General features: G+C 36.0%; 1 protein-coding gene across 18 annotated transcripts in view; it reads right to left on the bottom strand.

The window, feature by feature from the left end:
- Positions 1-27921, bottom strand: part of PRRC2C (proline rich coiled-coil 2C) — a 101916-nt gene that overhangs the window by 45456 nt on the left and 28539 nt on the right. For 13 of the 18 annotated variants that reach the window (XM_072830582.1, XM_072830570.1, XM_072830587.1 and 10 more), the window contains exons 2-12: positions 26103-26264; positions 25215-25392; positions 23213-23322; positions 21970-22095; positions 19692-19915; positions 15845-15927; positions 14737-14870; positions 14569-14656; positions 13372-13516; positions 11762-11815; positions 7046-7667 (exon numbers count right to left, since the gene is read on the bottom strand). In XM_072830582.1, the coding sequence (XP_072686683.1) occupies positions 7046-7667; positions 11762-11815; positions 13372-13516; positions 14569-14656; positions 14737-14870; positions 15845-15927; positions 19692-19915; positions 21970-22095; positions 23213-23322; positions 25215-25392; positions 26103-26214 (1876 nt within the window). In that variant the 5' untranslated portion in view covers positions 26215-26264. The remainder of the gene's footprint in view (positions 1-7045; positions 7668-11761; positions 11816-13371; positions 13517-14568; positions 14657-14736; positions 14871-15844; positions 15928-19691; positions 19916-21969; positions 22096-23212; positions 23323-25214; positions 25393-26102; positions 26265-27921) is intronic. The other 5 variants (XM_072830573.1, XM_072830576.1, XM_072830586.1 and 2 more) reach the window with 3 other exon arrangements.

The raw sequence follows: 27921 nt of genomic DNA, 5'->3' as shown, positions 1-27921 counted from the left end.
TACCACACTTCAGAGCAAGGTTTAACACTATATTTTAATTCTGCTAATTAGTTTATAAGCCAATGAGGAGAAAAATAAAACCGTTGATTACAGCCAAAAAAAATTTTTTTAAAGAATAATTACAGTCTGGTAAGCATATCAACTACACTTTGAAAGCTTTTATATTTAAACAGGCAGAAAAACAAATCTGAAATCATGAACTGGATGTAGTCATTTATTTATAACAATCCCAAAATTTCCATTAAGCTCTATTCAACTAAAGTTTTGGAAGTATTAATATAGGTATACAAATGAAAACTTAAATGTCTTAGAATCAGAAAAGAGTAGAAGAATGAGTATATGTGACTATGAAACCAACACAATTTTGCAGACAAAACAGAACTGAAGTTCATCTAACAACTTTAAGAAACACAAGAGAGACTTTGTTTCCTTGCAGAATAACTCCACAATTATCCTTCCCCAAACCCTGTAACTTGTTTCTTTCAACACCCTTTATTGTTAATATAAAATAAGAAAAAATGGCTCTAGTGCATGTTTTATAGTGCAAATGTTGTCTTCACACCCTTTTATATAAGACACAGGATCTGGAGATGACAGCGGAGAAGAAAACACCAAGCATCTCTTTCCCAACCCAGACAACAAAACTGCACTGACACAATCTGTCTGATCTAATTACTCAACTCCAGAGTCTATTAAAGGCGTGCAACTTTCAAGGGAAGGCTTGGAGGATAAAACTGCAGTTAATATCAATTAGAGTTCTTAGCACAGTACCAGCTACACAGCCCCCCCCTCATGTATTTTTTAAAAGATTTACCAGAAAGAGAGAGCGCCTGAGTGAGTGGGTGTACGTGTATTAGGAGTGGCAGGGGATCCCTGGGTGGAGCAGCGGTTTAGCGCCTGCCTTTGGCCCAGGGCGCAAACCTGGAGACCCCAGATCGAATCCCACATCGGGCTCCTGGTGCATGGAGCCTGCTTCTCCCTCTGCCTGTGTCTCTGCCTCTGTGTGTGTGTGTGTGTGTGTGTGTGTGTGTGTGTGACTATCATAAGTAAATAAAAGATTTTTTAAAAAAAGGGAGTGGCAACAGGAGAGAATCCTCAAGTAGACCCCTGCCCCCGCACGAGCTGAAGCCTGATGCTGGGCTGGATCCCACAACCCATGAAATCATGACCTGAGCTGAAACTAAGAGTCAGATGCCTAACCAACTGAACTACCCAGGTGTCCACCTGGTTAACATTTAAACCCACGTTGGAGCAAGGAGAACAGAGAACTCGCAAACCTGAAGATAGGACGATGGAAATTATTAAGTCTGAGGAACAGAACAACAACAATAACAAAAACAGAGCTTTAGGTATCTATAAAACAAGATCAACAGAACAAATGTACACACTGAGGGAGTCCAGAAGGAGAGAGACAAAGGACAGAGGGACTATTTGAAGAAATTAATGACCAAAATCATCTCAAATTTGATAACGTGAATATAACTTCTAAGAAGCTCTAAGAACTGAGACACATTATAATCAAACTTTAAAAAGACAAAGAGAGAATCTTGAAACTAGAAGGTTAGCACCAAGGAGGTAACATACAAGGAATTCTCAAGTAAAACAATCAGATTTCTCATCAGAAAGATTACAGGTTACAAATCATCACAAAATATTAAAAGAAAAAAAGTTATCAACCAAGAAATCCTTTCTCTGGCAAAACTGCTCTTCAAAAATGAGGGAGAAACTGAAAGATCTGAAATATTTACAGATAAAAGCTATGAAAGAGTTCATTACCACAAGGCCTGCCCTCCAACAAATGCTCAAGGGAGTCCTGCAGGGTAAAAAAGGAAAGGATCGCACACAGTAAACCAAAACTGCATGACAAAATAATGATCTTAATAAAGGCAAATACATATAGACGTTATGTCCACATGATTTAAGAAATGAATACTTTTCTTAAAGTAATCATTAGTCTAAAAGCTAGTAACACAATGCTTTGGTTTGTAAGTCTACACGGTTTTCCACATGATTTAAGAAACTAATGCATTTAAAATAATTATTTGTTTCTGGGGATACGAAGTAAAAAGATGTAATTCTGTGACAACAACCAAAAGGAATACAAATGGAACTGTTAAAGGAAAAAGAACAAGTTTTTGTATATTATCGAAGTTAAGATGATATAAATTCAGTGTTACAACTTTTGGATGCTTATGTAATCCCGTTGTAAAAACAAAGAAAAGTAGATACAGAATTGAAGCAAAAGGAAATGAGAAAAGAATGTAACATGATTCAACGTTAAAAAAAAAATCAACTAAACACAGAAGGCAGTAATGCAGGAAACAAGGGGAACAAATGAATATAAGGCATATAAGAACCAAATACCAAAATGTCAGAAATAAATCCCTTCTAATCAACACTTAAATAAATTGAACTAGATTCCAATCAAAAAACAAAGACAGTCCCAAATTGATAAAAACATGTGATCCAACTATGTTATCTCCAAGAATCACATTTAAGATCCCAAAGACACACACTGAAATTGAAAAGATGAACAGATACTTCATTAACAATAGAAACCGAGAGAGCAACACACCAAATCAGCTACGCTAATATCAGACAAGCAAGGCTTTGTATTGAAAGTTTTACAAGAGACAAAGGAGGACATTATATACTAATAAAAGGTTCAGCGCAGCAAGATATAGCCATTATAAATATTTACACATTTATTTTTAATTTTTAAAAAAAAAGTTTATATTTTTACTCGAGAGAGAGAGAGAGAGAGAGAAAGAGAGAACGCCCAGAGACAAAGGCAGAGGGAGGAGTATTCAGGACTTGATCTCAGGACCCTGGGATCATGACACGAACTGAAGGCAGACAACCACTGAGGCGCCCAGGTGCCCCTATTTACACATATTTAAGGTATGTGTCAAGAACAGACCATCAAAATATATGAAGCAAAATACTGACAGAGATGAAGGGAAAGACTGTTCTACTTTTACAGTTTGACACTTCAATACTTTATTCTCAATAATGGATAGAACAACTAGACAGAAGGTAAGTGAGGAAACAAAGGACTAAATACAATAAACAACACATTCTTCTTAAGTGCACATAAGATATTTTCCAAGACAGACTGTATGTTAGGCCACAATATCAATGCTCAATTGATTTAAAAAGATAAATCTCATATGAAATATTTTCTCTGACCATGATGGGATGAAGTTAGAAATCAAAAAAGATAAGTGAGCCTGGGTGGCTCAGGGCATGATCCTGGAGACCCGGGATCGAGTCCCACCTTGGGCTCCCTGCATGGAGCCTACCCTCTGCCTGTTTCTCTGCCTCTCTTTGTGTCTCTCATGAATAAATAAATAAAATCTTAAAAAAAAATGGGGGGAAGGGGAGAGTGAAACAGGAAAATTCACGAATCTATGGAAATTAAACGAAACTCTTAACTAAGAGATCAAAGAATAAATGACAAGGGAAATTAGAAAATACTCGAGATGAATGAAAACAAAAATACAACATCCCCAAATTTATAGGATGCAGCAAAAGAAATACAACGAGGGGGTGGGATTTATAGCTATAAATGTTTACATTAAAAAGAAAGATCTCCAATCCAAACCCAGTGTTACAACATAAGAAAAGAGATTAGGAACAAAGTAAACCCAAGGTTACTGGCAGAAAGGCAAAAAAGATCAATACAGAGATACAAAAATAGAGAAAATTAATGCAGCTAAAAGTGGGTTCTTTGAAAAGATCAACAAAATTGACATAACTTTAACTAGGTAGGTCATCTAAGGCAAAAAAAGAAAAGACTGAAACTACTAAAATCAGAAATAGAAATTGGGACATTACCACTAATTCTACAGAAATAAAAATGATTATGAGAATATTATGGATAATTGTATACCAACAAATAAATAGGAAAGCCAAGATGAAATGAACAAATTCCTAAAAACAAACTTTGTAGTTTAAATCCCAATGTGGGAGTCCTCCATCTTTGTTACTTTATTTCAAGATGGTTTTAGCTATTCTGGATCCCTTGAGATTTATGGTATAAATCTATATAGTATATTACTCTATATAAGATTGTATCATCTGCTCACATCACCTGCATCTCTAGTATACCAATAATGATCTAAAAAAGGAAATTACAAAAACAATTCCATTTACAACAGGACCAAAAAGAATAAAATGCTTAAGAATTTTTAAAAAGTTTTTATTTAAGTAATCTCTACACCCAATATGAGGCTTGAATTCATGGCCCTGAAATCAAGAGCTACACACTCCCCAAAGTGAGCAAGCCAGGTACCCCTAAAATACTTAAGAATTAACCAAAGAGGAAAAGCCTTATACCTACAAAATATTGCTGGAAGAAATTAAGGAAGACATAAATGGAAGAAACACATCCCATGTTTACAAAACAGAAAACTTAATATTGCTAACATTATGAATACTACCTCAAAGCAACTTATACTTATGCAACCCCTATCAAAATCTCAATTGCTTTCTTTACAGAAATAGAAACATCCATCTTAAAATTCATATGGACTCTCAGGGGGACCCAGAATAGCCAAAACCTTCATGGAAAGAAAGTAACAAAGATGGAGGACTCAAATATCTGGATATAAAAACATATGGCAAGGGGATCCTTGGGTGGCTCTGCAGTTTAGCTTCTGCCTTCAGCCCCGGGCGTGATCATGGAGTCCCAGGATCGAGTCCCACATCAGGCTACCAGCATGGAGCCTGCTTCTCCCTCTGCCTGTGTCTCTGCCCCCCTCTCTCTCTCATGAATAAATCAAATCTTTCAAAAGATAAAAAATAAAAACATATGGCAAAGCTACAGTAATAAAAACAGTATGACACCAACATAAAGTCAGGCAGATAGATCACTGGTATAGAATCAAGACCCCAAAATAAACCATCGTATAGGGACGCCTGGGTGGTTCAGCGGTTGGGCGCCTGCCTTTGGCTCAGGTGGTGATCCCCGGATCTGGGATCAAGTCCTACACGGGGCTCCCTGCGGGGAGCCTGCTTCTCCCTCTGCCCGTGTCTCTGCCTCTCCTCTCAATCTGTGTCTCTCATGAATAAATAAATATTTTTTTAAAATAAATAAATAAATAAAAATAAAAAGATAAACCATCGCATACATGGTAGAATGATTTTAGTTTTAGGAGAGGCTGCTAAAGACCATTCAATGGGGGAAAACAATAGTATTTCCAACAATTCTGAATGTCCACATGCAAAAGAATGAAGCTGGACCCTTACCTAACACAATGTATAGCACAACTCTAAATAGGTAAAAGATTGAATGAATGAATGAATGAATGAATGAATGAATGAATAAATAAATAAATAAATAAATAAATGATATAAATGTAAGACATAAAACTATCAAACTCTTAGAAGAAAACAGAAAAAAGCTTCAAGATATTAGATTTGGCCATGACTTCGTGGATTTGACACCAAAGGCAGAGGCAACAAAAACTAGAATGATTTCATGAAAACTTAAAAGTTTTGTGTATGAATAGGATATCCACAGTTAAAAGGCAACCTACGTAAAGAGAGACAAAATTGACAGATTATGTATCTGGTAAGGGATTAACATCTAGGATATATAGCCAACTCCTAAAACTTAACAGTCTGATTAAAAAAATGAACAAAGGATTCAGACTTTTCTCCAAAGATACATAAATGGCCAAAAACCACAATAATTCTCAACACCACTAATCATCAGCAAAATGTACATCAAAGCTACAGTGAGATATCACTTTACACTTAATAGGAAGGCTACTATCAAAAAACCCATAGAGGGATCCCTGGGTGGCGCAGCGGTTTGGCGCCTGCCTTCGGCCCAGGGCGCGATCCTGGAGACCCGGGATCGAATCCCACGTCAGGCTCCCGGTGCATGGAGCCTGCTTCTCCCTCTGCCTGTGTCTCTGCCTCTCTCTCTCTCTCTCTCTGTGACTATCATAAAAATAAAAAAAAAAAAAAAACCATAGAAAATAACAAAACGTTGGTGAGGATGTGGGGAGATTAGACCCTTGTGTACTGTAGGTGGAAATGTAAAATGGTAAAGCTGCTGTGAAAAACAGTATGGTGGTTCCTCAAAAAATTAAAAATAGAATTGCCATGTAATCCGAAAATCCCGTCTCTGAGTATGTAATCAAAGAAATGAAAGCAAGGTCTCAACAAGATATCTGTATACTCACATTCACAAAAGCATTACTCAAAATAGGTAAAATATGGAATCAACCCAAGTGCCTATCAACAAAGATAAGCAAACTGGTTTTATATATAGATTATTAGCCTAAAAAAGGATGAAAATTCTGCAATATGAAAAGAACTTTGAAGACATTATACTAAATGAAATAAGCCAGTCACAAAAAAGATAAACATTGTACGAGGCACTGAGAACGGTCAAAATCAGAGAAAGAAATTAGAATAGTGGTGGCCAGGGGCTGAGGAGAGGGGAGAATAGGGAACTACTGTTTAGTAAGACAGAGATTCAGTTTTATGGGATGGAAAGAGTTCTAGAGATGGACAATGGTAATGATTGCACATTATAAATGTATTTGATACTGTACACCTACTAAAAATGATTAAGATGCTAAATTTCATATTACGTGTATTTTATCAAAATAAAAATTATCGGAAAAAAGTATATTAAAATATCCAATGAAATTCAACTTTTTTTTTTTTTTTTTAACCTCAATTTGGGCACCTGGGTAGCTCTGTTGGTCAAGTGTCTGACTCTTGACTTTAGCTCAGGTCATGATCTCAGGGTCCTGGGATCCACCCCACCGTTGGACTGGGCACTCCGTGGAGAATCTGCTTGAGATTCTCTATCTCCCTTTCCATCTGCCCCCACCCCTTCACACGTGTGCAGGCTCAATCTCTGTCTTTTTAAATAAATAATAAAATCAATCTTAAACACAAAAAAACAACCCTCAATTACTCACATCTGGATTATATACATATATTAAAATACACAAACAGATACACCAGAGAAGTATTATGAAGCCTTTATAAGGTAAAGTAAGAACAAACAGGACTCTCATACCTTTATTACAGTTGGTTTCACTTTCTGGTTTTTCTACCATAGGCTCTAATGTAGGTTCTTTGTGTTCGATTTTTTCCTCCACTTTTTCCCTTTCTTTCTTCTCCAACTCACATTCCTTTTCCTGTTCCTTGATCTTTTGCAGTTCTTTTTCCTTTTCCTGCTGTTGTTCTAGTTCTTTCTCTTTTTCTTGCTTTCTTTCCTTTTCCAGTTCTCTTTGTTTTTCCTGCTCTCTCTCCAGTTCTTTCTCCTTTTCTTGTTGCCTCTCCCTTTCTTTTTCCCTCTCCTTCTCTCGTTCCCGTTCCTGTTCTCTTTCAAGTTCTTTCTCACGCTCTCGTTCTTTTTCTCGTTCCCTTTCTCTAATCTCCTCTGGAGATGGCTGTTTGTCCACTATGCCAAGTTTTTCATCCAATCGTTTCAGCTTCTCTGCACATGCTGCCTTCCTTTGTTCTTCCATTCTTCTCTCTTCCTCTTCACGCCGCTTTCGAGCGCGTTCCACTGCTGCAGAAAGTTCTGACTGCTGTCGTCTTCTTTGCTTCCATATTTCATCTTCATCCGGTACTTGCTGCTTGGGGGGGAAAGGGCCTGGTCTTCCAGGTACTGTCTGTCGGTCTGGAGGAGGATGCTGAAACATTATGATAAATTATCAGATGACTATGACAGATCTATTTCCATCCAACAATGGATACCACAGACATGAAGAAGGAAGGAAAAATTCTGCAAAATGCCACTAGTGTTTCTGATAAAGCATACCTAATAAAATGCAAACAAGTAGCAACATAAGGAAAATAATAAATTTAGAGAATTCATAAAACTTAGACGAGAAAAATTAATCTAGGCCATATACCTATTTTTGTGGTAGACATTATTGCTCATATAGCATTTGTTGAATAAAATTAGAAGCTGTCATAACACGAATTTCAAAATCTAAATTTGACATGAAAGAAATCTAGAACATGAATGTTTTTCAGAGCAGCAACTGTTAGAGATGGAATGCCTAAGGGAGAAAAATCCATAAAGATCAACAACAGTGTCGTGTGAGCCCTGAGAAGACAAAGGTGCATTTACAGGGCAAAAACAGCCAGCCAGAGGTGTTAAGTGAAGAAGGTGGAAACACTACTACTGCTGACACTTTAAAGGAGGAAAAATTCATAATCTTTTCACTAAAAGATCTAGAAATGCATACTATAACCCATAGTAGAATGTGGGATATTGCTTGAGAGACTGAGTTTTAATGATCTACTTTCTAATTGATATGTTTTAAAACAACTACAATCACTGCCAGCAACTACACAAAATAAGCAGAATAAAAAAGAGCACTTGAAGGGCTGAAATGTTAAGGAACTAAAAAAAAATTTTTTTTTGTTTTAAAGATACTGATTTTAATGGCTAGTATGATGAAGAAACCTGAAAAGTCACATAACCAGTCAGAATCCTTACAAATAAGAAAATAGTAGTATGATGAAAACACTGGACTAAACATAAAAAATATATATATATGATCCGGTCTATCATTTACTAACAGTGTGGTCTTATCTGCCAGTACCCCTAACCCCAAACAACTGTTAGTCTACTTCTGGCAACAGAGAGTAGTTTTATCTTTCCTAGAATTTCAATACATATGAATACTTCAAATTATATTTTTTGTATCTGGCTTCTCATGCTGAGGATAACAGTTTTGAGGTGTCTATCAGAAATCTGTTTTATTCCATTGCTGGACAGTATTCCATCATAGGCACACTGCATCATTTGTGGATGGACATGTAGACTGCTTCTAGTTTTTTTTAACCACGAATAAATAGTTATGGACATTCGTGCCTAAGACTTTGTGCAAATGCATGTTTCATTTTTAACTCTGAATAAACAGTCATGGACTTTTGTGCCTAAGTCTTTATGTAAATGCGTATGTTTTCATTTCTCTTGGATAAATATTTAGAAGTGGAACTGCTTAGTCATGTGGTAGGTATATCTTTCCACTTTATTAAAACACTGCCAAACTGTTTTCCAAAGTGATTACAAGGTTTTACAGCCGCACCAGTTAATATATAAGGGTGCTAGCTACTTTATACCCTTACCAATATTTGGTATCCCTAGCCCTTTAAATTTTGGAAGTGCAACAAAATCTCACTGTGGTCTCAATTTGCTTTCCCTGGTAATTAAAGATGGTGAACATCATTTCATGAGCTTACTGGCCACCTGTCTATCTCGTTTTGTGAAGTGAATGTTCAAATCATTTTGTTGGGCAATGTATCCTATTGTTAGTGATAAGAGTCTTTTGTTTGTTCTTTTTTTAAAAAATATATTCCAGGACATGTTCTTGGTCAGATGTATTAAATTTTTGTGGACGTATTTTTTCATCGCCTCAAATTTTTTTTTTAAAGATTTTATTGATTTATTCATGAGAGACACAGAGAGAGAGAGAGAGAGAGAGACAGAGGCAGAGACACAGGCAAAGGGAGAAGCAGGCTCCATGCAGGGAGCCTGACGTGGGACTTGATCCCAGGTCTCCAGGATCACGCCCTGGGCTGAAGGCGGCGCTAAACCGCTAAGCCACCAGGGCTGCCCTCTAGTCCAACTGACATATTTTTTTTTCCTAAGTCATGCTTTTTGTGTCTTATCCAAGAACATCTCTGTTGACCTGAATTTAAAGATTTCCTTCTACAATTTTCTTCTAGATGCTTAGTTTTAGCTTGTTTACATATAAAAATACTATAAAGAGCACTCAGTGGTTACAAGGAAAATGACTGGCAGAGGTGATGGTTGTGATAGGTATGCCTACCACAGCAGGATGATTTGGGAACGCCTATTAAGTGGTAACACCCGAGCAATAAATTTGATCAGAAGAGTCCTCTTTCGGATGGAGGTGATGGAAAAGGAGGAACAAGAGTGGAAAATAAGACCTTTAAGGATCTACTAGGATAGTTCAAATGAAAAGTAACAGATAGTAGACAAGTACTCAGTGTAGGAATATATTCGGAAAATAGGGGTAAGGTAATTTGCTGATAGATTAGGCTGTATGTACAATAAAAATTAAGGAAGAAAGTTCTAGATTTTAACCTGAGCAAATGGGTGAATGATAATGTCATTACCTAAGATGGTAAGATAAGGGAAGAAGCAGGGCTGCATGGGTGTTGTGTATCGGGGGAAAATGTTATGGTCTGGACAATATCTATCAGAAATCCAAGTGAAAGGATGATAGGTGGCTCAGTTGGTTAAGCAACCAAATCCTGATTTCAGCTCAGGTCATGATCTTGGGATCATGAGACCCACATAGAGCTCAGAGGGGAGTCTACTTGAGATTCTCCCTCTACCCCTCCCTGAGCTCATGCTATCAAAAAAAAAAAAATAAATCTTAAAAAAAAAAAAAAAGAAGAAGAAATCCAAGTGGAGATGCTTAATTGATCACTAAATACATGACTCTTGAAGTTAGGGTAGAGCTTTAAGGGCTACAGATCATATATATTTAACTACCAAAAGCACATATATAAAATCCTCTAGGAAAGGATACAGTCAGAAAAAGGAAAAAGAACATAGCCCTTAACTCTCCAACATCCAGGGGTACCTGAGTGGCTTAGTCAGTTAAGTTCCCAACTCTTGATCTGAGTTCAGGTCTTGATCTCAGGGTGGTGAGACTGAGTCCCACACTGGGCTCCATGCTCAGTGGGGAGTCGAGTTGGGATTAGCTCTCTCCCTCTGCCCCTCCCCCTTCCTATATGTGTGAACTCCCTTCCTCTCTCCTTCTAATAAGTAAATAAATAAATCTTTAATAAACAAAACAGACCGCCCCTCAACCAAAAGTATTAAAGGCCGGAAGAAATACAAATTGAAAAAAGAGAACACAATAGTGTGATGTAGCAAAAGTAAAAAAAAAAAAAAAAAAAATAGTCTTTTAAGAAGGATGGAAAGATTAGCTATTGTCAACTGCTACTGCGATTGGGTAAAATGAAGTCAAGAGAATTGAATTTGGCAAGATGGGAATCATTACTGACCTTCATGATAATAGTTTCAAAGGTATAGTGGTAGATGAAAAGTGTTACTTATAAAGGGTTAATGAGAGAGAAAGTGAAGATAGTACGGGTAAATAGCTCACTAATATTTTGCCATGAAGGAGAATAGATAAATAGGGTAGAAACTACAGGGGGGTGGACGGTAGTGAGAGTTAAAGGAGGGTCGTTTTTTTTTCCTTTAAGTATCTTAAGATGGGAGATAATATTACCGATAAGTGATAGAAGAGGGGGCCAGAGGAATAGTAAGAGTTGCCCTTTAGTAGGAAGACAGGAAGAAGGGGATCCCTGGGTGGCTCAGAGGTTTAGTGCCTGACTTTGGCAGGGGACATGATCCTGGAGTCCCGGGATCAAGTCCCGCGTCGGGCTCCCTGCATGGACCCTGCTTCTCACCCTCTGCCTGTGTCTCTGCCTCTCTCTCTCTCTCTATCATGAATAAAAAAAAAAAAAAAAAAATAGAAAAAAAAGGAAGACAGGAAGAAGTCAGAATAATAAGGGCACTGAAATGAGATACAGTTGCTTCTCTTTTTCTTAGTGAAGTCAGGACCATGTCTATCAGCTAAGAAGACAAAGAGAAAGTACGCAAAAAGCTAACAAGGTAAAATTCATAATTGTATCATAAAAGTTATAAATAAGAAGCATACAGAAATCTCTCCCTTAAAACAAATAAAATCAAATGATACAGACAGACCCCAAATAAGATTTTAAGATTTACCGGCTGCGCAAGCAGTTTTGGAGGTGGTGGCAGGTGTGAAGATGGTCCGCGTTCCTATCATAAAAATAAGGACTATTACAAAATAACAACATAAAAGATCTACTGGAAACATTTCTGAACATACGTAATCTTTTTCGGTGGCACTACAAGATTGCAAAAAGTAAACTATCTTCATCTTTTTCTCTTTTTTAAATAAAGAGTAACTTTATTAAAGTTATTGCACGATAACTTTATATTCTACAAAATCACTCTGTCATTTATGAAGATCAGAATTTCAAATGGATTTTGCAAAAAAAAAAGAATTTTATTGTATGAATTCTGAAATTCTACCACAGGTAATAATTTGGCTATGGAGAAGTATGCCTTTAATTTTGAAATTTTATTTACATAAGCCCTATTTTCTTTTTAATTTCTTCCTAATGGCAACCTAAATGTATGAGATTTACCTAAAGAAACTAAACATCTAAAACATATCGGAATCAAATATAACACATAGCCTATTCACTTGCTAATATACAGATAGATCATTGTCAAACACGCACAAATCAAGACATCAAGATATGGCATAGGATACTCCTCTATTCTTTCATAAGAAAGGAATTATCACTCCCCATATTAAGCCAGTAAGTTAAAGTCACATAAAACATGAATTTTATTTAAAAAAACTTGAAAAACCTTTTTTCAGAGTTCACAAATTTATTCTCCAATGAACTAATGCCTTAAGAATAAAACTCAAAGTTCCTCGTATAGCATACTCGTTGTTACACAGTTCTTATTCCTCTATCAAACTACCAGGGACTTCTAGAATATGCCATGCTTTCTTATGGTTCTCTATTCTGAACAAGTTCCCACTGCTTAAAATTTTTCTCTTCCTTTTGTTTACTGGCTAATTCTCACCTCAAGTACCAAATCTTTTGCAAAACCTTTTCCAGAGAATGCTCTAAGAATTCATTATGTGTGCTCTGTCACAACACTTAACACTCATTGTATTGCAACTGATATTTGATGTCTTTTCATTTTACAGAGATTGATAGCTACCCACTTTTATTCCCTTGAAGGGACTAGTTCCTCCATCTGTTTTGTGTAAGTTCAACATATACATGCTGAGTACACCATGAATTAAGTGGACTCTCTGGATGACAGCCAGTTTGCAATGCTGTTTCTTGGAAGCAGGATCAAGTGAATCTCTTTACTCACATTATATCCTTTAACAATGTTCTTCAAAATAACTCACACCTAATAGATTTCTCTACTCCTTACTTCCCAATTCAGCATACTATTTCACATATGACTACTGATTAGAATTTGCAAAGTATTCAATAAACCATAGAGCACTTGGCAATGTTCGGAAAGAAGTTTATCCCTCCACTTTCATAGGACTAAACTGTTACAGAAAAGAAAAAAAGTGAAACTTTAGTTTCTACCTGATAATTTTAGCTACTGTATTGACAGTTCCTGTTAACATGCAATAAAATTATGGTTTAGATCTACAACTATTCAAGACAAAAGATAGTCTCATTTTCCTAATTCTTCTTTCTCAACTTTATGATTATAAAATTAATTCAACCAAAGTACATGTAATGACAAGGATATCCTTGAGTCCAACAAACCTGATTAAATGAAGGTCCCTTCCCATAGGGACCTTTTGATACTGATGGCTGGGTAGGTATCTGAGAAGATGATTTAGTGTTGCACGTTTCATCTGCTTCTTTTCGGTTTTCAGTGTTTTCAGGGGCTTTTGAACCTTGATCTTCACTAAGGAATCAAAATCCAAGTGTAATAATAAAGTAAAGTGGACAGACCACACTGTAAGTAAAAGCATTTTGTCTATATAAAAACGATTATTTCTATTTAGTTTTAGTGGGGGAGAGTGGAGTATATCAAAGAATGAAATGGTTTTGTGATCTAGTGGTGCTATTCATTCATTCAGTAAATATATACTATATATCTAAAACATGTTGGGAAATGGGTTTGGTCAGGTTATCATCACAAAATAAAAAGTACAGTAGAGTAGTTATCAAATATGGACATTCACACTTACACACAACTTGGCAAAGGAATATAATGCCACTGTTTTCTATCACCCCCTGCCCAAAAAGTCTCATCTAACTGCATCCAAGTAATATTATAATTAACACCTGTATTCTAATTTATTCTGACTTTGTGACAGAAGAGAAGTCAAACTACAATTTTTTTTTTAAGATCACAAGTCCCAGGTATCTCCCAACTGGTTATGAAACAGCACTGTATTACAATGCGATGGCTAGAAAACTCTACTAACACATGCATGCAAGCTCCTTGTATTTTAACAACCCAATTTTTATGGTATATAACCCATATATTTCTGACTCTGACGCCCCTATATTAGAGAAGAGATTAAAAGTTGCCATTTTTTCAAACTTTGATGCTACTTGTTGAAGTTTATAAAAATCAAAGACTCAATTAAAGCAGCTATAGTACACCTCAATTTTTCTCCCAATTTTGTAAATATGAATCCATTCAAGTAACAAGTTTGAAATGGTCCCTGATACGGTCTTTCAAAATATCTCCAATTATATAGCCAAACTAAACATCTTTTTTAAAATACGTATTTTCTTTAGAAACATCAAAACTTTAATTCATTGATTAGCTGTACTTTTAAAACTTGGCTTATTAATCACCTTCCCAGTCAGTAAGATTTTAGAGTAAAATGTAAAAATTCTATAAAAAGGAACAAATGACTGTTAATGAACCCTCTCTGCATAAATGGATAATGTTGTAACAGTAAATTCATACTATTACTCGTGGAAGATATTCCAACAGCTTACCTGCTGTTTTCTTTAGGACTGCTACTTCCTTGCTCATCATCATCACTGAAATTCAGCTGTTCTGTATAATCTACTTCCATCTGAGCACCTATTAAAGTTAAGAAAAACTCAGATTGACTGCTGAAAAAAACCTAAAAACTAAAATGCTTAATTGATTTTGCCTCTTACCTGCCCAACCTTCATCAGCTTCAGCATCTAGATTATCAAATTTATCAAGCTCCTTTAGTTCTGATGCACTAAGGATGGAGGGGCGTTCAGGCTCAGAGGCCCATGGAGGTGGTGGGCCCCTTCCTCGAAGGCCTCTAACGAACAAGAGGTTAGGAGGGAAAAGATGCAAAGTTTTAATGATTCTAAATTGATAAATATTCAAAAATTGGAAATTAGTTCATTTCCATTCAATATTAGTACTGACTGATGTACAAAATATTTTATACCTGACACATATATGAAAAAATTCTAATATCAATACATAAATTCAGGACAATATATAATTCTTTTTCAAGTATTTCATATCTGACAATGGGTTTTTTTTAATTGCCAAAATTTTAATTAAAACAAATATATTAAAGAACAATAGGGCTAAAACTAATACTAATATCAAAATGAAGAACATTAATAAAAATGAGGAGATGGGACACCTGGGTGGCTCAGCGGTTGAGCGCCTGCCTTTGGCCCAGGGCGTGATCCTGGAGATCAGGGATCAAGTCCCATATCAGGCTCCCCTGCAAGGAGCCTGCTTCTCTCTCTGCCTATGTCTCTGTATCTCTCATGAATAAATACATAAAATCTTTAAAAAAAGAAAGAAAAAGAAAGAAAGAAAGAAAGAGAGAGAGAGAGAGAGAGAAAGAAAGAAAGAAAGAAAGAAAGAAAGAAAGAAAGAAAGAAAGAAAGAAAGAAAGAAAGAAAAAGAAAGAAAGAAAGAAAGAAAGAAAGAAAGAAAGAAAGAAAGAAAGAGATGAGGAGAATGCTTGTCTCACATGAAGAGAGAAAAAAAGAAATTAGAAGTCATTAACATCATGGAAGGAAGAAGGGATAAACAACTGTCATGTCTTGTTAGGGCCATGATTTTCAGTTTTCAGAATCTGTATTTTTGTTCTATCTTATAAAAGTCAATTATTTATCCATGGCAACTGTACTCTAAGGCCAAAATACTGAATCAATCATCACAACCTCCAGAAAAATCTTTTGTTTCTTTTTTCTTTCAACCTCCAGAAAATCTTAATTACCATCTATGTGCCTTTCTGCCCTGGTAACTTTTATCATTTAATAGTCTTACTTGTTCGTTTCAGATAAAGAAGGTGGAAACCTCATGGGACCATGAAGAGGAGGATACGCCATCCTCGGATACTGTTGAAACATCTGCATGAAGAAAACAAAATTGATAAATTTTGCAACCAAGTTTTATAGATAGATAGATAGATATAGATCACCCCAACTAAACTTGAGATTACAATTTATAGGAATATCAAAATAAAACATATCGTGAATAATTAATTGTATCAGCTGGAATCATCATTCACCCTCAATTAACAAGTCCTCTGTTAAGACTACTGGCCTAGCAAGACTTTACAAATATAGATCATGACCAGGACACATCCTAGGAAGAACTTCTGCTACTCCATTAACAAAATCACATAAATAATTATGTACTAACATGAAAATCCTAAAAAGACAACATGCATGGCACCCCAGAGAACTACAAAGCCCTAACCAAGTTCAAAGACTTGAAAGGATATAATGTGTGACTTCATCATAATGCAGTAGATTAAGTGCAGGCAGATTTGTTGGTAAAGCAAAACTCAGTTCCCAAAAAGGATGGTCAAATGCAGGGGAATTAGGAAGAAAGTCGGTATGGGAAATTTCCCATGGGTGGGTTATAGGTGGATTCTGCTTCAAGTTAATATATAGATCGTTATCACAAACTGAGGTAACAAAGATGTTGCTCTCTATAGGAACGTGGATTTGAGAGGCTAAGTTTAGGAGAAGTTCTAAGATATATTATAAATATGGTAACACCAACAAGAGAAGAAATGTCAAAAGAGGTGCTTGTAACTATTTACTCATAACCAGGCCGAAAGAAAGCAAAGAAAAAAGAAAAGAAAGAAAAAAGAGGGAAGGAAAGAGGAAAAAAGGGAAAAAAGAGGTTGGGAGGGAAGGGGAAAGGAAGGCAGGCAAGAAAGAAAAGACTATATTACCTTAAATATGTCATTTATATCCTGAAATAGATTAGCTTTTCTTTAAAAAAAAAAAAAAAAACCTGTTATGTAAAGAAATTACTCTGTACTTGAAGAAAGGCTGCTTATATGATTAGTCCGTCTAAAGATACAATTTCTAAGTAGAGTTAGAGCAAAGTTAATCAAGTTAATTAAGTAAGCAGCAGATGAACCTCAAATGGAAAAACTTTGTCTAGGGAATACTCGAGAATTTTTGGTTACATCATCTTGTACTGAGGTTAGCAAAAACACTGTTGGAGGCAAGCGTTTATAGGTAAAATTTCATTAGATCCCTCCTCTACTGATTAGTCAGGCACAGATTAATTTCATATATGAAATGCTTAAAATTTAGGAATTTGCCACAAAATTATTTACAGAAGCAAACTTTACATTCTCAATATACAGTAATGCTTTTAAAAACACTTTTTGTCTTGGGCGCCTGGGTGGCTCAGTGGTTGAGTGCCTGCCTTCAGCTCAGGTCATGATCCCAGGGTCGAGGGACTGAGTCCTACAAGTTCCTGCAGGGAGCCTGCTTCTCCCTTTGCCTATGTCTCTGCCTCGGTGTGTGTGTCTCTCATGAATAAAAAAATAAAATCTGGGATGCCTGGGTGGCTCAGCGGTTTAGTGCCTGCCTTTGGTGGTTTAGTGCCTACCTTTGGCCCAGGGCATGATCCTGGAGTCCCAGGATCGAGTCCCACATCGGGCTCCCTGCATGGAGCCTCCTTCTCCCTCTGCCTGTGCCTCTGCTCCCTGCCCCCTCTCTGTGTCTCTCATGAATAAACAAATAAAAAATCTTTAAAATTCAAAAAAAAAAAAAGTAAAAAAATAAAATCTTAAAAAACCCACAAAACTCTTTTGTCTTTGTTAATTAGTGGAATACATTTTTCAAATAAAATGACCGATGAAACCATGAACAAAAGCCACTTGGTCTCCCTTTTTACTTTTCCTTCTATCATCCTACCCACACACCCGAAAATTCAGAGGTATCTGGAAACTATTAGGAGACAGATGTAAATAATTTTTCAAGGCCAATTTACCACATAAGACTCATTTTTATCATGCTCCCACAGGAAAAAAAAAGCAATCATATTTAATCATTTGTTTCCCTCCTGTACGTATGAATAACTAAGTCATACAAAGAAAAAATATCAAAAAATATGGGCAATTAGAGCCTGTAGACTTAGGAATTAAATCATAATACAAATAAATATAACCAGATACTCTGAGATTAATGTTCTCCTGAAAATGTTAATTTACTTACTTGGGCACATGTAATTTGTCATATCATTTCACAGGAGGCTGAGAGCAAACAAATGTATGAGGGTCCCAAATCTAACTATCAATTTGTAGAAATATATGGGGTCAGAATTATATACTAAATAAAAATACAATGACAGAATTCAGCAAAATCCAGACTATGAAAAACTCCACACGATAACTAATAAATTATAATAAGCTCAAAAAAAAAAAAAAAAAAAGAGTGGAAGGAAAGTAGTAACCAAAGACAACAGGATTCCTAAGAAAAAATATCAACCAATCTCAAAGAATATATGTAATTTGGATCCTACTATGAAGAAAAAAAAAAAAGGACCCTACTATGAGATAATCAGAGAAATTAGAATAGTGACATGTTTGAAAAACCTTTCTTTTTAGGGTCACCTGGGTGGCACAGTCATTTGAGCGTATCACTTTTTTCAGCTCAGGTTGTGATCTCTGGGTCAAGATTCAGCTCCATGTCAGGCTCTGCACTTAGGGTAGAGTCTGCATAAGACTCTTTCTGCCTCTCCCTCATAAATAAATCTTTTCAAAAATAATTTTTTTAACTAAAAAAAAAAACAAAACAAAACCTTGCTTTTTAGGTATGATGATGCCATGATGGATTTTTCTCCTAATCTTTATGTTTTAAAACACAACCTAAAATATGTATGGACAAAATAATGTGTCTAGGATTTGCTTCACTAATTGGAGGTGGTGGGAAATAGGTGAAACAAGACTGACCACAAGTTGAGAACTACTGGGACGCCTGAGCCTGCTTCTCCCTTTGCCTATGTCTCTGCCTCTCTCTGTGTGTGTCTCTCATGAATAAAAAAATAAAATCTGGGACGCCTGGGTGGCTCAGCGGTTTAGTGCTTGCCTTTGGCCCAGGGCATGATCCCAGGACCCAGGATTGAGTCCCACATTGGGCTCCCTGTAGGGAGTCTGCTTCTCCCTCTGCCTATCTCTGTCTCTCATGAATAAATACAATCTTAAAAAAAAAAAAAAAAAAAAAGGTTGAGTACTACTGAAGATGGATGGTAGATATGGAAGAAGAGGGAGGTTCCACTGTACTATTATTTCTGTTTTTGCCTATGTTCAAAATATTCCATAATAAAAAGTTAAAAAGAATGTAAAGGTACATTTACCAATAAAAATTTTAGAACTAAAGCACACATTAATCTTTTATGTGCCATGAACAACCCCTCTGGCAGTCTGTAAATCCTATGAACTTCTTCTCATAGAAATGTTTTAAATCCATAATCTAAAATAAGGAGTACTACGAAAGAAAACAATTATGCTAAAATTTTGTTAACACAACATTTTAAAAAATTTGTGATATGGTGAAGTATGTGCTTTCATTAAATAATAGGTGGGTTTACCCAGGGGTCTAATAAATTATGTGGAAGTATTACTGAGTATATATTGCTATATCCACAGCAATGTGATGACAGGAAAATATCTACGATCCCTATTAATAATTACTCCTAACACTTCTGTAATTTGTTGCCTGCATTCATAATCAAGGAAAATGCTATTTTTTTAGCTAGATGTTAATACAAATAAAAACCTAAACTTTTCACCATTCCAATTCTCTCCTCAAAACCCAGAGCAAAAACCTCTTACTTAAGAACTTGCTTCTTTAACAATACTTACATAAGGAGGCATCATAGCTCTGTACTGGGAAGCAAGAGGAGGCTGCTGTCCATTCAGTTTAGCCTGTGGAGGACCACAAGCTATCCTCTTTTCCACCACTTTGAGGATATCATTTTGGTCTGATGTTCCTGCTGTGCTTTCATCCTGGCCAGAGAGCTTTTCATCTTGGTCAGATGTTAAAGGTGAGCCAGCTGACTTACCACCATCTCTCCAACAAGCAACATCTGGTATGGAGAGAGGTAAGAAATTCAATTAAAACTAAGAAACGTCACCTTAGAATTCAGGATTGAAATTTAAGGGGGTGGGGGGAAGGGGCTAAGAAAAAAGCTGAAAATAGAACACAGAAATCTCAAACCAGGCAGATTTCAAAACTGAATAAAGTAACAAAATGCAGGGAAGCAGCAGTAAAAGTCTGATCTAGGTCCTAATGCTTTCAAAGTGTTTAGGTAATCAGGTAACAGTAGCTTCCAAAGCAGAGGAGATGTACCACAGAGGGTACCACCAAAAGCAAATACTGGAGTTGGGGCAGAAAATATTAGAACCTCTCTATCAAGCTTTACCAATATTTGATATAGAAATTAAAGTCACTGTTAAACCTAAGTCCTGAGGGAAGAGGGCTAGGAGTTCTATAGTGACAGTGATCCTCTCATTTGTTTTTAGGCTACTAAGGTTAGTTATATACACGTGTCCAAGGGGGAAAATTCAGTGACCACATTATCTGGTAAAACTACACTCAAAATAGGTAAATGGTTTTACTAGGGTATCTTTTTGGTAGGTAGCCTCCAAGATGCCCCAGATGGGTTTCTATCTCCTGGTATTCATACCCTAGTAGTAGTCTCCTCTCACAGTATACCAGGATTATCTGTGTCACCTACAGAATAAAGCAGAAATGATGACATGTCTCTTACAGAATTAAGTTATAAAAGATAAAAGATCTTTCTTAATACAAGATATAAGGTTTCCATCTTGAGCGGTAATAGTCCTGTCTCTCTTTATGTGGGGAAGCAATATTGTGAGCAGCCCACACACAAAGAAGAGTGTTCCCGAGCCACAACTCCTAGCTAAGCAGCTCCCAGATTCCCGACCCTTGGATACTCTGAAATTAAGGCCAGTTCAGTTTATTGTTTTAAGCTGATAAATCTGTTATGCAGGAACAGATAACTGGTGAAAATCAACTGAACAAGAAAATAGTAGAGGGTGCCTGGTTGGCTCAGTGCATAGAGCATGCAACTCCTGATGTCAGGCTTGTAAGTTCAAGCCCCATGTTGCGTGTAGAGATCACTTAAAATTTTTAAAATGAATCAATGAAAGAGAAAGAAAGAGAGAGGAAAGAAAATAGAGCTGACACATCTATTTCTAATATGCATCAATTATACACTAGCAATTAAAAATAAGAAAAAGATGATTTACCCAGACCATAAAAGAAATAAACCATAAAAAATATGAAATGTGTCAGGTTATCAGAAATATAGATTGGAGGGCAGCCTGGATGGCTCAGCGGTTTAGCACCACGTTAAGCCAAGGGCCATATCCTGGAGACCCGGGATCAAGTCCCATGTCGGGCTGGCTCCCTGCATGGAGCCTGCTTCTCCCTCTGCCTGTGTCTCTGACTCTCTCTCTGTGTATCTCTCATGAATAAATAAATAAAATCTTAAAAAAAAAAATAGAAATATAGATTGGTAACCATCACCGAAAACAGAGATCTCGCATGTAATACAGGATCCTTTAAGATATTTGGTAATGACAATTGGAATATAATATGATTAATAAAAAAGACAATCTCAAGCATTTTCTATTTCTTTCTTAATACAAATATTTCTCACTCACTATCCAAATTTATTTGGTTCTTTGGTGTGAGTTCAGAAAGGAAAGGATCCTTGAATGTTAACAGAATAGCAAGTAAATGGATATAATTTAAAAATTAAAATTTGCACATTAGGGAGGTTGGCTCAAAATTTTTACTACTATAAAAATGACCAATATTAATGTGCAAAGAACTCACCCAGTATCAGAAAAGATACTCAAAGAACTCACCCAGGAATCTTGTTAAAATATAGATATCTAATTTAGTGGATTGGGTGCGAGGCCAAAGACCTACATTTCCAACATGTTAATTTATACCAATACTGCACGTGTAAAAACCACACTGGAATGAGAGCAGTTACTATCTTTTCAAACTAGGCAAGTCACACATATAATAATATTGGGCAGAAGGTTACAAAATAAAATACAAATATAATCTCATTCACTATTTTTATGAAATAGAAAATATTCTTACTTGGTGGGCGTAAACTGGGTCCAGGTCCGTAATTTTCATCATTTGTTTCTTTTTCTTTTTTCTCCTGATCCCCAGCTGCCTGCAGGCTGGGAAATTCTTGCTGAAAATGACTATTCACCTGGATTCCTACAGATTTTTTTAAAATATTAAATGTAACTTTTATACTGAAGATAATGAAAAAAACCCTCCCAGGACAGAGGTCTCTGCTTTCTCTGATAAATTATTCCAATTTTGTGTATATATATATATATAATTATATATATTATATCATATATATAGAATTATTCCACTGTTCACATTCATAAAACTTTAAATTTTAGAATTAGAATCCCTTGGAAAGTTAATGAACAGCCATGAGGAGATAAAAATCTAAGAAAGGAATCTGCCAGACATTGTCCAGGACTCATTAAAGATGATGAGGCAAAAGAGGAGAGTTTCACTTGTTTCTCTTTTACTCTTTACATTTTCAAAAAGTCAAATTCTTTTGCTAACAACTCTAAAAATCAAATAATATTACTGAAATAGAATACATGAATCAACACTGCAAGTATCACAGTAAGGCCTTCAACGAATTTATAACTGAGCTACTGGTTTACACCTCAGTAGTCACTCATTCACTCATCTACCCACCTACCTGCCTACTTATATACTTCTATAAGTGAAAAGATCTGATTTTTATTAGCTTGAGGGCCTAGATAGGTTTTTCCATACAATGTTTTATAGATCTTTCTTGTTTTCCAAGTAGGAAATTTACATTTTGCTGGGGAATCCGTCATTCCTTGGTGAGGGGGTGGGGGACAGAGTATAACAGCTACTGTGCTTTATAGCTACTGTCTAGCTCTACTATGGAAATCCTGAGTAGCACATATTTGAAATAGAAAAGGCTAGGGAGCACAGATGGTGATGAATAAGGTTTCTAGCAATCTACACAATGACTGGGTACTTTTATGCCCCAAAGAGCAGAAGCTACAAAGTTTTTTCTGGTCACATAGGGTAAAGATAAAAACAATGTGGGACAGAGGGTATCTTAAAGATTCCTTTTTAAATCCCTATCACTTGCTCATACATGGGTCTTGGCACTGAAACTTAACTACACCAATTGATGACAGAAAGATCCTTTTTTAGGGTCTGAGTATATCCTTGACAATGTTCTCTGCCCCTGCCAAAATCCACCCCTTATCTGCTGCATGGCTGTTCAGTAACTGTCAAACCTAGCCAGTTTCCCCAGCTAATGTCCACTTACCATCTCCTTGCCCACCTTGCTTGTTACTGGCCCAAGATTTGGGAGCAGGTGCTACTTCTGGGGGAGCTGCAACCCCAGGTTTTGGCTGTGCTGGTGGAACTTCTGGTGTTCTTAAAAAAAATATGAATCCATTATTTCAGACATTATACGATCAAATCAAATAAAAACGAATATTGTAGTTAAGGTAAATTTGTGTACAGAATGTTTTGGCTACATATTTACTCACAGATGCATCTCCCTCAAATGCTTTTCCTTTGCAACATTCCTTCAAATAAAGTATAGCTATTCTATCCCCTTTCATTTCTACCTTTTAAGATAGCTTTGTTCTTCATTTTATGAAAACACACACACACCACACCCAAAAAAGCGAAACACTCATTATTGAGCACAGCTACCAAGAGTCTGTTTGGAAGAAGTAAATACTTACATATAATTAGAAATAACATTATAGGCATACATACTGTCTGGACTGGTGGACTTGGCCAGGGCTAAGGCTAAGCAAATTCTCCATTTGGCAGTCAACAGGTTCATCACTGTACTTACTATTGTTATTCAGAGAGGTAACAGCAACTTGCCTGATTCATCCCCATGAGTAAAAGGTGTTTGTGTTGTCTTTGTTTTAAGAGAGGGACTGATGGAGGGGTTGGGGGATGGTAAGAGAGAATCTTAAGCAGGCTCCACCCCCAGCAGAGAGTGGATCCCAACAGGACTGGATCTCAACCCCGAGGTCATGACCTGAGCCAAAATCAAGAGTTGGACACTTAACTAAGCCACCCAGGTGCCCAAGTAAAAGGTGTTTTAAAAAAATCTACAGTTTAGGGATCCCTGGGTGGCGCAGCGGTTTGGCGCCTGCCTTTGGCCCAGGGCGCGATCCTGGAGACCCGGGATTGAATCCCACATCAGGCTCCCGCTGCATGGAGCCTGCTTCTCCCTCTGCCTGTGTCTCTGCACCTCTCTCTCTCTCTGTGACTATCATAAATAAATAAAAATTAAAAAAAAAAAATCTACAGTTTAAAAAAAAATAAAAAAATAAAAAAAATTAAAAAATCTACAGTTTTATTCAATCATTGTAATGATTTAATGCCTGAAAATTAAAAAGGTAGTAGTTAAGATAAGAGACTTAAGGGAGGCAATATATTCCTGGTATATACTCAGACCTGTAACTGACCTAGTACTACAAAATAATGCTACAACTAAGAAATGGAGAACAAGGTCTTTGACAAGTTTTATCCAAGTAAAGTCAAATTTTACTACATAAAGCTCCCCAAACAGGAGTACAGAAATTTGGTAACAGATATAAGCAAAAAGCATCAAAAACCCAAATGCTGATATTATTTTTCTAAATCACCACTACTTTGCTTGGTCATTCAAGAAACTAAAAGCCCAGCATAATTCCCAAAATACAGAATGCCAAATATATGCTGAATAAATAAAAGGGACATTATTAATTCCATCATAGCCTGCTTGCTAATTCTTTATTCATTCAAACAGTATTACTTGAGCACTTACAGAGTACATCAGGTATAGTTTCAGTGAACTAGGCAGACAGAAATTCTTAGCATCATGGGAATTATTTAACAGAATCAACTCTTACTTATCTTAGAAAGTGAATGCCTAATATGGTGGGAGTTTGAGGGAGCCTGACGTGGTACATAGGAAAAGCTATCATCTGTTCTACCTTGACATATGGAAATACTACCACTAAACCTACTCACAAAAGAAAATTCATTAAAAGTTGACTATTTAAAATGACTTTAAATGGCCTGAGATATCCAACATACATAGTATAATGTCTAGCACACAGAACGAACTCAAACGGAAGTTGCCTACAGGGGCATCTGGCTGGCTCAGTCGCTGGAGCATGCAGCTCTTGATCTCAGGGTTGTGGGTTCAAGCCCCATGTTGAGTGTACTTATTACTTAAAAATAAAAGCTTTAAAAAAATAATAAGTTCCCTACAAAGAAAGGGGAATAGTTTTACTTTTTAGTTGACTTTGACTCACTTTTCCTCTTCATGCTGTTCTTGTTTGGATGCCCATCCTGTGCCATCTTTAGGTACAATGTTTACATTAGGGTCATTGCCTTTGTTTTCTGCTTTGAGACTTGGGAGGTTAGCAGGTGGAGGCATACGTCGTGAAATACCAACTTTTCCAAGACTCTGTAATCCATGTCGAGCTGCAACTAAAGATCAATAACATCAACTTTCTTAGAACATCTATTTTATTGCTCCATTTTTTCTTAAAATATATAAAGACAATAAAAATTAATGGAATCTTGGACTATTTCCTTTTATTTTAAAATAAGAACTTTAAAACAGCCACACCTGCAACATTAAACCAATATAGAAATTATATTAAACTACGGAGCCACTGAAAAGAGGATTTAAGCATTCTAACAACCCTATATACTATGAAAAGGAAAATACAGGCGATAGCTGGTTTTGTAATCTTTTCAAGGAATCTATTTTAAACTCAAAATTTAGTATATTACAGAATATGCTAACTTTACATTCATAATCAACATTTGACAGTTCACTATAAACACTAGGCTCAAAAATACAAAAGACCGCAGGACTATCTCTTCCATAACTAGAAATGGTAGCAAACACCCATAATATATATTCCTACACTTATCATTCTCATTGACCAAATCCCCTTTTGCAGCCACAGTTCTACTTAACTTTCTGACAAACAGTAAAAGAAAAAGAGATATATTTTAAAACATTTAAATTTTCTTCTGTAAGATACTTATTCATCCTGTGAAAAATGAGTGCAAACATAAAAAGTCCAATGCACATATGGTTGCATAAACATGGGTTTGTCCTAGCTCCTAACAGCAATAATTCCATGAAAATCATTAAAAAAAAAAAAAAGCCACTTGATTTTACTCACCTGTAGTTTTCTGAGTTTCTAAAGATTTACCCTTGTAAGTATTAAATAAACTGAGTGTTGCATACTTTTTCCCATCCTTTGCTTTTGTGCTCTGGCCTGACTTCTCCGACATTTCGGTGGAAACTCATCGAGTCCAAAACCTCCTGCCACACCCCTTCAAACCTTTAAAACACATTAGAAAGAAAAATGAGGAAAAATTTAACTTACTTTAAGAAACTCTCAGTAAATTCAAATGTTCCCAGAAATTCTGAAAAACAAAAACACTGAGGAATGAAATCTATCTTCAATAACTTGTATCAATAATAATATCACAGACTTGTTCAATACTCTCAAACTCCAAGAACCAACACACAATAAAATGAATCAAACTAAACTGCCTTGCATTCAGTGAACACCTGAGTTATTTACTGTTTGTAAGTGCTTAACTATATCATAGAGAATAAGAATTTTAATCCAGAGGAACCTGGCTGGCTCGGTGGGTAGAACAAGATTCTCTTGATCTCAGAGAATTGTGTTCAAGCCCCATATTGCATGTGAAGTCTACTTAAGAAAAATAAATTTAACATGAACAGTTCAAATACAATAAACCTATGAAGACTGTCTATCTTACAAATAGAGGTATCAATCAGTACCTACATATGGAATATATATGATAGGAGGATTACCATCATTCCTCTATAAATTGTATGCCTCTGTTTTCTGTGGTATGTATCTAACAAAGCTGTAGTAATTTAACAATATAAAATAAAAAGAAACATTCTATTTTCACTGCATTCTGCAAAGGGTAGAACATTTCCTTATAAGCTCCTTCGTACTTAAAAACAATATTCTATTTCATGGCTATGGATTAAGTGTTCAACAAATGGTAAGTTATTAGAAGAAAACAGCATTTTAATGACCACTCATATACAAAGATAATTTCATCTTTGGAGTTAATGTGTCCTAATGTGAGGTGCACCTTAAAACTAGTTTACTACTAAACAGCAAAAATACACAAATTAGTTCTCCTATTATTTCCCTTCCATTTAATGAAGTATACATACATCAACCTTTTATGGTTTTTCTTTTATTTATGGTTTATCTTTTTCTTTCTCCTTTTTTGAGTGGTTAGGGTAGAAGTAGGGCAAAAGATGGTTAATTCTACCAAACATTAATAGTTCTTTGAGAACTGAAGCACAGGAATTAAAGATAGAAAATTGACAGGTACATCAAGCAAAAAGTACTGAAAGTCAAGGAAGGGCCATGTAGACCCTATCATTATGAAAGTCATTTTATCTATTGGTTTTACATGTCAATTGCAGAATCAGCCTTACAGGCAGAGGTGTGGTTTCTTTTTTTTTTTTTTAGAGGTGTGGTTTCATACATGTCAACTGCCACACTATGTGTATAGTTCCGTAAAATTTATCCAAGAATTTTCACTTTATTTCATTTCAGTATAATAACCTTATGCTACAGTTAGTATCCTGATTTTACAGATGTGGAAACTGATGTTGAGGTAAATGAAACTTGATTTGAAATCAAGGCTCTGGGTCAGTCCATTATGCTACTACCTCCTCCCCATGTAACTGCAGAAATAAACAATCTTTCCTTGAGATAAATTGTGAAAAGGACTCACCTGCAAAGAAAAGAACCGCATAATATATAAACAGCTTCCTATCTGCTACCATAGAAGAATGCATGCAATTAATTATATCCCAAGAGTGCTAATAATGTTATGAAGAGAGCTGTACTCCCAGAAAATATCCTGTTGACATATTTTCACTAACATGAACGAAGATGTAGGAAAACATATTCATTTATAGTGACAAAAAAGGGCAAT

The sequence above is a fragment of the Canis lupus genome, chromosome 6 (genome assembly GCF_048164855.1).
Source record: "Canis lupus baileyi chromosome 6, mCanLup2.hap1, whole genome shotgun sequence".
Taxonomy (NCBI): Eukaryota; Metazoa; Chordata; class Mammalia; order Carnivora; family Canidae; genus Canis; species Canis lupus.
This window is presented reverse-complemented; position numbering and strand designations above follow the sequence as displayed.